The sequence below is a fragment of the Plectropomus leopardus genome, chromosome 6, assembly GCF_008729295.1.
Source record: "Plectropomus leopardus isolate mb chromosome 6, YSFRI_Pleo_2.0, whole genome shotgun sequence".
NCBI classification, from domain to species: domain Eukaryota; kingdom Metazoa; phylum Chordata; class Actinopteri; order Perciformes; family Serranidae; genus Plectropomus; species Plectropomus leopardus.
This window is the reverse complement of record NC_056468.1, coordinates 9,291,777-9,304,422: the sequence shown is the minus strand read 5'-3', so window position 1 is coordinate 9,304,422 and position 12,646 is coordinate 9,291,777. Positions and strand designations below refer to the sequence as shown.

The 12,646-nt window shown below is 38.3% G+C and overlaps 1 protein-coding gene across 1 annotated transcript; it reads left to right on the top strand.

The window, feature by feature from the left end:
- The first annotated feature begins 376 nt into the window (after positions 1–376).
- LOC121943922 (potassium voltage-gated channel subfamily V member 2-like) lies at positions 377–4,535 on the top strand. Its single transcript, XM_042487531.1, has 2 exons — positions 377–1,714; positions 4,281–4,535. Exons 1-2 carry the CDS (start codon positions 377–379, stop codon positions 4,533–4,535), a joined length of 1,593 nt encoding a protein of 530 aa, XP_042343465.1.
- Positions 4,536–12,646: the final 8,111 nt, after the last annotated feature.

Here is a 12,646-nt window from a genome sequence, read left to right as displayed (position 1 = left end):
CACTTCTTGTCTATTTAATCAAAATCAGCTCTAAGTACTGAAAGCTCAAATCTTAAAAAATATTCATCAACTAAAACAGGGTGAATTCATGATGGGCACTGGGTGAATTCATGATGGGCACTGGGTGAATTCATGATGGGCACTGGTTGAGATATGCCACACGGCCAACGTCATGTGAGCTGGGCAGCTCAGCAGGGGATAATGGTATTTAGATGTCCTGTAAGCACGCGGATCCTCTCAGTCAGCAACATTAATGGGGCCATGAGGCATCCTGCTCATGTCCTCCATGCTTAGGTAAAGGGGGAATTAGACAGCCGTTTAGACATGCTGGCTGGTCCGAGCTTTCTGTCTGCTGTGTAGTCTGGGGGGGATCGACATGGGGAGCACCAGGAAGGTGGCCAACTTGTGGAACAGAAGACAGAGTCTCTTCCCCAACTACAAAGTCACAGATTCGGAAATCAATCGAAGACCCTCAGAGATTGCATATCCACTAGCCAAAGAAAGCTGCGTGAAGACATGGAACTCCATGCAGGAGCTGAGCAGGGACATCTACGACATTTATGCGGAGTATGAAGACGACGATGATGACAACAATTCTCCGCACAGCTTCTCAAAGCAGATTTCACCCTCTAAGAAGAACTACATGATCAACATCAATGTAGGGGGGAAGCCCTACCAGATAGCCTACAAGATGGCTGCCAAGTACCCCAAGACCAGAATAGGACGACTGGCCACCTACACCGACCACAACATGAAGCTGGACCTGTGTGATGACTACACCGTGACTAACAACGAGTACTTCTTTGACAGAGACCCAGATGTCTTCCACAGCATCTTCAACTTCTACAGGACTGGTGTGCTGTGGATCAAGGACGAGTTGTGTCCCCGTAACTTCCTAGAGGAGATCAACTACTGGGGTGTGCGGATCAAAAACACCCACCGCTGTTGCCGCATCTCCTTCGAGGAAAGGCAGGACGAGTTGAATGATCAGCTGAAGATCCAGAGGGAGCTGGAGGCAGAGGTAGAGATTGAGGAGAATGAGGAACTGTTTCATGACATGTTCATGGGCCAGCAGCGAAGAGCTATCTGGAACTTGATGGAGAAGCCGTTCTCGTCCATTAAGGCCAAGCTCATGGCGGTGGCCTCCAGCCTGTTTGTCCTGATCTCCCTGGTAGCTATGACTCTAAACACGGTTCAGGAGATGCAGTACAGAACTGCCACAGGTCAGCTCAGTGGTAAGACATACTGGGAATATGTGGAGTCCATGTGCATCGCCTTCTTCACCATGGAGTACTTGCTCCGTCTGGTGTCCACTCCTGACCTCAAGTCTTTCAGCAGGAGCGTGCTCAATACCGTGGACCTGATCGCCATCCTGCCTCAGTATTTGCAGGCCATCCTGGAGTTCTTTGACAATGAGGAAAACTACATGAAGCATGAGGCCGACATGCAGGCGGTGGGGCAGGTGGGAAAGTTGGGCCAAGTGTTGCGCATCATGAGACTGATGCGGATCTTCCGTATCTTGAAGCTGGCACGACATTCCACAGGACTGCGGGCGTTTGGATTCACTCTGCGTCAGTGCTACCAGCAAGTGGGCTGCCTCTTCCTCTTCATCGCCATGGGCATCTTCAGCTTCTCCGCCATGGTTTACACTGTGGAGCATGACATGCCTCAAACAAACTTCACCAGCATTCCTCATGCCTGGTGGTGGGCAGCTGTAAGTACATCTTAAAATGTAATAGTGTAAAAGACCATCAGGACAAGGCTTTAAAGAGCGTAGAGCTAAGATACACAGTAGTGCAAGAAATATGGAAAGAGAATGTCTTGAAAACTTAAATAACTTGCACACAAACCTAAGTAACCTGTTTATGTAAGTGAAATAAAGTGCCTTGTCCTTGATTTACTTAAAGTCTCCCTGAATGGTTTGTTAACTGTGCGATGTTATTAGATTAAACTCCAGCACCTGGCTTACAGAACACAATGAGGTCAGCTCTGCTGCAGCTTGGGTCACCTCATGCTTTGGTATGTGTGTCTTGTGTGATGGATGGGAAGATTCAAACTGCAGATTATATATTTGCATTGTATATGTACTGATTTATCCATGAAAACTGGTCAGTTTTAGAGGGTGGAATAACGGGTTTAATATCGGATCTTATGGTAGGCTTTTTGTTTGTGTTAAACTGTTAACACGTACCTTTGATTCACTGCTTATTGTGATGGATAAACTCATGATCAGATCCTTCCCCTCCCTTTTTGACTGAGTGGCAGAATCTTACTTCTAATCCAGGGGGAGGAAATGATAATCCTCTGAATGATAGTAATGGTTATGGTGAAGAGAACTGGGAGCGCTTCTCACTGCTACAGGTCTCTGTTGTATTCATATGAACAAGAGGAGAACTGTGAGCCATCTTTGAGTCATCGGAGGAGCTGCTTTTGGGTCGATCTGTTTGCAAAAAAACTCTATGAGTGGATTCTCACAAACGTTTTTTAAAAAGTGGAACATATTAACATTTTTTTCCAATCTTTGGCCGTGGAGGTGTGGCATTGAACAGGTTTTAAATATTAAATGACCCTCTCAACAGATTTGTACAATTGAGTCAGACTGTGTGGCAATCAGCACAGAGTAGTCAACACTACTTTTTCCAAAGACTATAGGGAAAAGCTCCTCTGACTCACTGGATGTAGCTGTGGCTGTAAGAATACCACTGACTGACAGTTTTGCAACTGTCACCACAATGAGGCTGTAAAGCTGTGTTCAGCACAGTTAAGTGTGATGACGTTCTGTCGTGTCATTTAGCCACTTGTTAGCAACCGTCTTTTTTAAGATGCATAAAAGCTTCAAAGTTTGCGAGTGGGATATTTACTGATGGATTTTATATTGTAGAACAAAGCATGACAGTCTCTTAAACTAGTGTTAACCACAGACCTTATTTAAGGCTTCTAGACAAAAACCCATACAAAAAACCCATTGACGTCTAGACATGGGAAGTGGAGGTGCTGAAATGCTAAGTCATTTCCAGGTTTAAGGACTCATTACTGGGGTTCTCAATAGCAGAGTGGTGCAAGTGTGGGTCCTTGTGAGTTATAATTTGAGTATACAATAAACTATCAACAAACTACAATTGGTTTTCATTTGAACACAAGTGATACATTTTATTTACATCACTTTGGACAAATAATCACAACACTAAGAGGGCAGCTAAAAGGTTAGATATGTGTTTCTCAATGCATATAATAAGCTGAAAAATGTTTTTTTCCCCAAACCTCCCCAAATCTAATATCATGTAACACAGTATTGTCAGCTAACTTAAATGAGTTTCCCATAGTTTGGATAATCTGAAATCAGTGCAGAAGTCTAAGGACATTGTCACTGTGTTGTACTGTGTTCTGTTACTTTTTTTCTGTTTTAAGTTTTCATAATGACCTGTTTCACTGGGTTAAAGGATTGTCTCACCCACAAAATGACCATTTGTAAATCAATTAGTCATGACAGGTTACTCTGAATTTGTGAGGAAAATGTTTTTCATGCATGCCTCCACTGAAAACAGCAAACATATGGGTTAATTGGCCTCCACACAGCAAAACTATATCTAAACATTTGTTTACAAACTCTCACATAACTCATGCAGTATAATTCAAGTCTCATTTATCCAGTCGTATACTAAGTACTTCTCAAACATGCATTTTTTTCCCAAAACATTACTATTTAAAATGAAAAACTGATCTATGATCCCTTTAACTTTAACATGAAGGGTTTTTAGGGCAAATGCATGTGTTTGGAAGAACTGAGCATAAAACTGGATAAATGAGACTTGTATTACACTGCACTAGTTGAGTGAAAGTTTGTAAACGCATGTTTTGATAGTTTTGCTGTTGTTAAGCCTGATCCCCAGTCAATCAATAACATCAATATGTTAAACATTTTCTGTGGAGGCATGCAAGAAAAACAAAGTTTTCGTCAGGAATTCAAGGTAACATGGAGTATCTACTTGATGCACAAATGGTCATCTTGTGGGTGAAATATTCCTTAAAGACTAGATTATTGAGGATGTCCTGACTTTAATAGACTTTAATGGTTTGAATCCAATCTCCACGTTTTTTTAACTGTTGGCTGTGTAACAAAGGCGACATACAGTTCTTTTTGGTGTGACATGCCCCAAGTTCTTGGCACGATCACATGGATCAACTATGTGTATCCAAATGGACACCAAGTAGATCAACTAGTAAAGGTTGGGAGTCATGTATTTCCATCACCACTCACAGCTCTCCTCACTCCCCCGCAGGTCAGCATCTCCACTGTGGGCTACGGAGACGTCTACCCAGAGACTATACTGGGTCGTATCTTTGCTTTCATCTGCATCTCTTTTGGGATCATCCTCAACGGTCTGCCCATATCCATCCTCTTCAATAAGTTCTCAGACTATTACTCTAAGCTCAAGTCCAATCAGTACACAGCCGCCCTGAAGAATCGAGGGAGGGTGAGATTTACCAAGAGGTCATTGAAAAGGTTGAACCGCTGCTTTGAAAGTCGCCATTGACAAGCAAACTGATTTCTTATGTGACTTTTTATTGTTGTCTTTTTAAAAAATAAAGAGCCTAATATGCTTGACTGTGAAACTGTGCAAAACCAAATTGTATGTGATGAGGATGAATGGGTAAAATAGGGTCAAAAGATGAGGGTTCAGTCCCCAGAAGTGGCACCTTTGGTCATACATCCAGTAAATTGTCAGCTTTTGTGGTTGGGAAGCCAGATTTACAATACAATATTAATATTAATTAAATAGCATGGCTGATTGATTTTTTTTTTAATATTTGCTTTTTATATACAGAAAACCATATTTCTTATATATTAAATTTCTCTCTCAAAAATGAAAAAAACAACACAGTAAAGACAAAGGTAGTTAAGCCTCATTATTAACATATTATGTTAATGTCATATAGAGAAGTTACCCACACAACAGAATATCTCAGTTTAAAAATAATCTGTATCAAATACGTCACGCACACACACACACACACACACACACACAAACATAAAACGTCTACAATATTCATATTTAATTTCTATATAATTATCACGTTTTCAGTGAAATGAGAAAAGGTACAGTATAAAAGGAATATGCTTACATTTGATAGTGTCACCCAATGTGGAAAGGTGTTTTTGTAACCTAAAACTAACAGGTATGATTTAGAATAAAACATGTTAAGAGAAGTCCTCCTGAATCAGATTCCTACAATGAAAATGTGTAATATTGTAAACATCCTACTGTTCGGGTGAAGACGTTAAACTGGGTTAAGCTGGTTTGGTCTGTGGCACTACCGTATGAATGAAAAAGCTCTATTGTTAGCGTAGCTGCACACACGGCATTGACCTTTTTATTTATCTACTACATAACTTTTGCCATATTTGAAAGAGATGCTTGTCAGAGACTGCTTTATCAGGATTTAGCAAAGATCTCAGCAACATTTTCTTTTGCAATTGCAGCTGCAATGTTTTAAATCTGTGTGTTCAGATGAGATGTGCAGGGGTCTGTGATGTGTAGCCTAAACATTCAGATACTGGTGCTGCTTTTCATGTGTTTGCAATGATCAACAGTTCCGCCTACAAAGTATGCAGTATGATGTACTTGCAATGGATGCAACAAAGTCACATGATGCAGTCATGACTCTGTTTACAATAAACACTGTACTGCTCATAAAACTGTTCTCCTCATTGACTAAATACTACACTGTCATGTTAAGTGTACAGAGTACGGAGACTGGCTCACCTGCATTCATCTCTACTGACCTCTTCTGGAAAACTTTTGCTATTGCAAAGAACTTTATGGTGTCTAAGGTTCATCATATTAATTCACCAATAGTTATTGATGCTATAACAGTGGAAAAAACATTCTGTTCAGCACTTTTAAACTGCTGGTGATTTTAACACAACGTGATGGTAAAAATAATACTTAATAAATTAATTCAGGCAAATTGATATATGTTGGCAGAGCAATGCTTCAAAATGACCACTTACAAGCAGATTCATTTAACAACAACACAGATGTACTCTCACACTGACTTTACTCAAATCCATTTAAGTCAAATTGATCATATTTGAAAGAACTGTCAACACAGATCAATGACACAACAAACTACCACAGCTGAATCAACATATTTTTATGTATATTTTTATGTATATATAATATTGTCTGTATATAATATTTTCATATTATAATAACATATTTACAAATGGTGAAGTCAGGTAATGTGGAACACTTTTTGGTAGATTACCAAGAAATAATCTAAAATTCTGAAGACTACATTATGTGTAATTTATTTATTTTCTTATATTAGTTAATTTCTCATTTTTCAAGAATTTAACACACAAAAACTCTTATTTGCCTCATGAGCACTGTGTGGGTAAGGTTAGATCAGATCTGATTAACAGTGACTAAACAACCCCTTAAATGTCATCAGATTTTTTTTTCTTATATTTTATTTTTAGAGCCTGGAACGTATCTGAGCTATATTCTTGTAAAAAAAAAAAAAAAAAAAGGCAATTTAAATACTTTAGACACACTGGACCTTCAAACACATCATGAACATCATAAAAATGGACAGCTGGTAAGATAAAATGGGACAGTCATGTTTTTGTTTTTTTAATTGTTAATTCCCTTTCTTGATGTTATTCTTAATCTATTAAATAATTAATGTAACCGAACTATTCACTAAAAAAAAGATTATCTTACTTTTCTGCCAAATTTTCCCTGTTATTTTGCTGTTTGCTACAACAGACGTTCATGTAACTGTAACAGCTAATGCTGGACTATTGCTATTGACATGATCTCACTGCATCAACTATATTAAGTAACAAAAATGCTGACAAAAACTCTGTACTGTGTTATGTTAGAGGGTGGAATATATTAGCATAGCACCTGGTAGCCTGTAAACATGCTAGTTTCATGGCAGAAAAAAATCCCACTTTTGCCCTTTTTTACCTGAATGCATTAAGTACTCACTAAAAACGATTTCCCATGAATATTTAAGAATATTGTTGCATCACTGTGATTTTGAATCAAATTGTTTATAAATGCAACATCCTAAAAACATGTTTGCTATTTACACTTATTGTTTCAGCTGCAGTATTCTAATTACCAAAAAAAAAAAAAAAACAGAAAATCAACATGTCACATGGCTTTTACCTAGTAAGTTCTGGGACCGGTAATTTTTTTCACTCTTTGCTTGGCTTTTCTAGTGATCTCACACAAATCCAAATGATTGTTTTATGTAAAGACCATGTAGTAACATGTTAAGTAATTGGCTGCTAATATTTAAAGAGCCCAAGATGTAAAACCTTATTATGCAGCTAAAGTACATGTTACATACGCTGAGTACATTTCAGAAAACAAAAATATTTATTTCATATGACTATTTCCATACTATTTGCTACTTTATAAACACCATATTTATACATATACCATTAGACATGGGAAGATCTTAATTTGCAGATGACGATTTTTGAGGTAAAACGGATATATTATCTAGCTAAATATCACAAATTTAATGTTTTGTTAATTAACACGACTACTGGAATAATACACAGATTGCCACTGAAGGGCACAATTTAGTCCAGAGGATGGCAGTGGTTCACCACATCAGCTGCAGTATATCCTCAGAGAAGAAGAAGCCTCTCCTCTCCCACAGTCCTCTGGTGTTGAAGTGACCTCTGCTGCTAGTTGTTAGCCTGCTGTAAAACGATGGCTCCTCCAGTCGCAGTGTCGCCTTTAATTAAGGTTTGTCCTAAAGTACATGCTGTGCATTTTATTTATTTTTCATATTATACGACAAATTACCTTAACAATCGCATTTCAGATTCATTGATATATGGAGCATGCTAACCTGCTAACTGTTGGCTAGGAAGCACGTTAGCACACAGCTAACGTTAGCTGTAGTTTTGCAGTGTTACTTCAACTTGTAACATTAGTCGGTCAACCCAAGCCCAAAGTGAATAGTTGTATTTGTGCCGCATTATTGCTGTGTATTAACAGTGCATTTGTTGAATGTTATTGTGTGGTACATTGTGTACTGACAGGATAGCACCCTTGACATTGTTAGCTAGCAGCTAGTGTCGCACCAAGTTTCCATTGAATCGACGTAGCTTGTGTTGTTATAAATAGAAATGCCCTTGATGTAATCGACATTCATCCAAAAGGAGGTGTTTTAAAAGTAATATCGCATTCGTTGTGTTGACGAAAAGCAAGTTAACTTAAGAAGTATTTATTCAGCTGTAACTCGTGTTTTAGATTGAGTTTTGCGTCCTGTATGTCGCCCACTGCTGTTCATTTTCGGTGGTGACGGGACTGCAAACATCAGATGGACAGGGTGTAAATGTATATATTTTTGTTAAACTGTTCATGCCAATTATGGGTCCTAAACACTCGTCAACGTTCAGTTCAGCTCTTTTATACGCGTAGTGTGTGACGATGACCAAGGTCTTAGTGAATACATGCAACAGTTGTATAGAGTTCACTGGGTTTCTCAACATAGTGGGAAGCACTTATAAGTTTGAATGTCTATAACTTCTAAAGCAAAGGCTGCTGGGTATCCTGTTTTAGTCATTGCTAGTGATGGAGAACTTTGAAGTCTAAGTGGCATGATGTCTTTAAGACGAAAATGACAAATGCTGTTATCTTTGCCATCTGAATGATTGAGAATTTGCATCGACTTTGCAAGCAATGACATTAGGACTGCCATTGATTTGCTTTGCTTTCTCCTTTACAGACGGCAAGGTATTCAGCTCTGATTGCTGGCATCATCTATGGCAAAAAGAGATATGGTGAGCTTTTTAAAATTAGTAATCATGTGCATTTCACTGGACTAGTGCAGTGAAATTAATCCACTGCAATATAGTAAATATAATTGATATGAAATACAGTACATGTAAGACAGTATTGTGGCCTACATGGAGATAAAATTCTACACTGTAATCATTATGTTTAAAATCTGATTCTCTTACCTAAAAAGCAAACATGCAATGTCATGAACTTGACAAATTAGATTACAAAAAACACCAGTTGCTGGATTAATGGTCATAGAAGTGCTGACAGATTGCAGATCTCCATTCAGTCTTATTTCTAGAGGACGTGACACTTGTTTGCATTTTGGACTTACATCAGGGTTCCCACACATTGTAATGAACCACATTTCAAAACTTCTCCATTACTTTTTAAGGACCCATAAGAACATTTAATGAATATTCATGAGGTATAACAAAAAGAACTGTACGGCATACGTTACTGTGTTCAGTTTAGGACTAGATGAGACAATCCCTTGTTACACAGTTTGTTGTTTGTTAATTATTGTACAAATTTTAAACAGCAACCTTTTCTATCTCTAATAGTTGGTTATGTTTGTTACACTATGTGGAAGGTTATTCACAGAGGAGCACTGCAACAATTTCATCACAACAAAATTCCATGACTGTTTAAGGTCTGGAAAATTAAAATGGGAAACACCATGACTATTTCAGGTTTTCAATGACTGTAGGAACCTTGTCATATAAGTCAGGTCCCATTATTGCATGGTGCATCTTAACAAGCTGTACATTTTTCCTATAATGAATGCAAAAAACCCTTTAATTTTCTTAGATTACCTGAAGCCTATTGCAGCTGAGGAGAGGAGGATTGAGGAGGAGGAGAAAAAGATTCGCGAGGAACAGGAGCGCATCGCCAAGGAGCTAAGAGAAGGTAAACTAATCACCCTCAATCTCGTGTCAAAACCTTTGATCTGCAGTTTACACGTGCTTACACCTGTTGCTCTACAGTTTACAGGGAGTGGACGCAGTAATTGCAACACCAGTGTACATTAATGAACGGTATTTGCAGTGTAAAATCCTAAATGTACTAATCCCACTTCTTTTACTGTCTCCCTACAGCAAGCGAAGACACCATTTTGAAATAAAGCTGGTGTGCTGTGTGAGGATGTCCATGTGCAATTCCCAACCTCTCCCACCTTTTTTCCTGAAGTAACAACAGCAAAGTCGGGTCCAACCAGTCAGACACACCACGCTATGGACGTATTTACTGTTACCTTGTATAATAAAACACCTCTGGACTGCCAGATACAGTGATTTCAGGTTATGATAAGAAATAAGGCTCTTTAAGTCAGCATTGTAATACTGCAAATGCAGCAGCACTCATTATGTTGTAAAGCTCATGTTTGTAATGAAACAATGTAATAAATACAGAAGTACATGATCCCTGTGGTCTTTGTTTACCAGCATGTGACTTTGGTTAGAATTATTGTTCTCCTGCAGACACTGTTATAGATCAGTTATGATCCAGTGTTTTAATCAAATAACAGTTTGTAATCAAGTATTTGTTCACATTAGCCATCACATTCAAGGGACAACAGACTCCAACATCAAAAATACATATTTTTCCTCTGTAGTGCTATTTATCAGTCTAGATAGTATGGCGTTGTTGGAGATGTCTGCCCTCTCTCCAATATAATGGATGTTTGGGTCATCTGTCTGTTGAATTGCATACGTTTTTAATGTGTTGCTGTTAAACCATAACCCAACACCTTTTTGATAACTGGATTCCATTTAAAATATTTTGATTTTGACCTTTAATTACGTGAATACATGCAGGGTTCATTGTGTTGATCTTATTAAAAGACATAGGTGCATAAGTGTCATATGAATGATTTTCAAAGAAAGCTGATCAGTTAACGTCTCTCATGGAAACAGCATCGGCTTAATAATGTCCTCACCCTGTGGAGTTCCTACTGTAAGCCTATGCCATAAACAATGAGGTAGTTAATACTAGGTTTTCTAAGATGCATATCTAATTAGGGTAAAACAATTACAGATGTGTTACTTAGCAAAGAAATGATCGGTTTTAGAGTTATATGGACTGGTCGACATGGGTCATGCACTTAAAATATAGTAGAAATGAATCTGCCTTACTTGAATGTAGAATATATATGGTCTACAAAATGTTGGAAAACAGCTTAACTGCTTAGAATAATTTCCTTAAGCCAAAGGTTATGTCAGCACATTATTTTGTCTGAGAAATAGTCCAAAATTCCAAAACACTCAGCTTATCATAAAAACAGAAAAGCAGCACATTTCTCCTATTTGAAAAGCTGGAACCAGATCGATTTTGGTTTTCAGTTGTAAGCGTGTCACAAACTCATTGATATGAGTGATTTCCACTTCTGAATAGTGAGATGCACTTTTGGAGTCTTGAAAATCGGACTTTACAGAATTCTCGGTTAAATTAAACATAATGACATAATTGTGAAATCCATGTATTTCCTCTCTAGTGCAGATTTTGTGGGAATTTGATCACTGTTAAACCCCTCTCTGAGAGTCACCTGCTGCTGTCCAGCCGACAGTCAGCTCACATGGCTTCAGTCCAGACGTGTTGACCCGGAGCTCACCTTCGGTTAAGCAAGTGTGTGCCTACATGTGTCCAAGTTCATTTAAACCTATCTTTTGTTTTCAGATCAGAGTTGCAGAGTTAATGCTGTCTACGTGTGTCAGGCTGATATTTTTAAAAGTGCTGATCAGCCCAGGTTGTCACAGCACTGAGGTCTTACCTAATATACTCAGGACAGGGTATTATTAGAACAATAACAATACCAGGGTCGGCTAAAAATAGAAATGGACATACTGGCATGCCAGGTGGCTTTACTTAGCTCTCACCTACTGCAGTTAACTAAAATATCTCCTCAGGACTGGTGAGGATAGCATGACTAGGGTCACAGTGGTCTGCTTTATACATCATTCTTTTTTTCTTGCTCATTTCTTAAAGTAAACAAAAGAAATTCAGAAAAAAAACTAAAGATGAAAATAATGAGAAAAAAATTTCTATGATTAAAACAGGAATCAAAATTTAAAAAGATGTAAAGACTGATACTAAACAAACTAAAATATAAAATAAAAGGGGACAAACTAAAAACAAAAGCAAGTTAAATAGGCTTTAACACTTAGAGAAAACATGATGATATATTGTGAGCAACAACACAAATTAGGTTTATAAATGAAAAAAATAAATAAATTCATGGATGACTTTTTACACTCTGTCTTCAAGTGGGGCATTTTTACCATAGGCGGATTCTGACACAATGGGCCCCTGGGCCCAAACACATATAAGGCCCCCTTACCCCTCTTGGGCAGGAATGACATGCTGTTGGTTCTCCCCACAGAACTGAAGGGACCATATTGTATCTCAAGTCCTATAGAAAGACACTCTCTTAACCTGGGGCTCTGTTTTAACATGAAGCCCTTTGACAAGAAATGCAAAGTTAATAACCTTAACTTAACAGAGGCGCTGGCTTAGGGGCCCCTGAGCCCAGAAAGCCAATTCAGCAATACATCCATAGTTTTTAAACTTTGGCCTCAGGATGCAAATTCACTGGCACATAACTGAAGTAAACTTCCTGGGACTCACCTCAGCTGTTTCCTATACGCAGTACAGTAAGTACATTTTCTCCAGTAGGAGTAGGTCTACTTTTACTTTACTTGAGTACTTTGATATCATGCCCCTTTCTACTACTCCACTACACTTGAAGAAAATGTTAAGACACAAAAGCTCACAAACCATATGAAAATAAACAAGTGAAATGATTAGTCTTTTTTATGCAAAAAACATTTTATGAT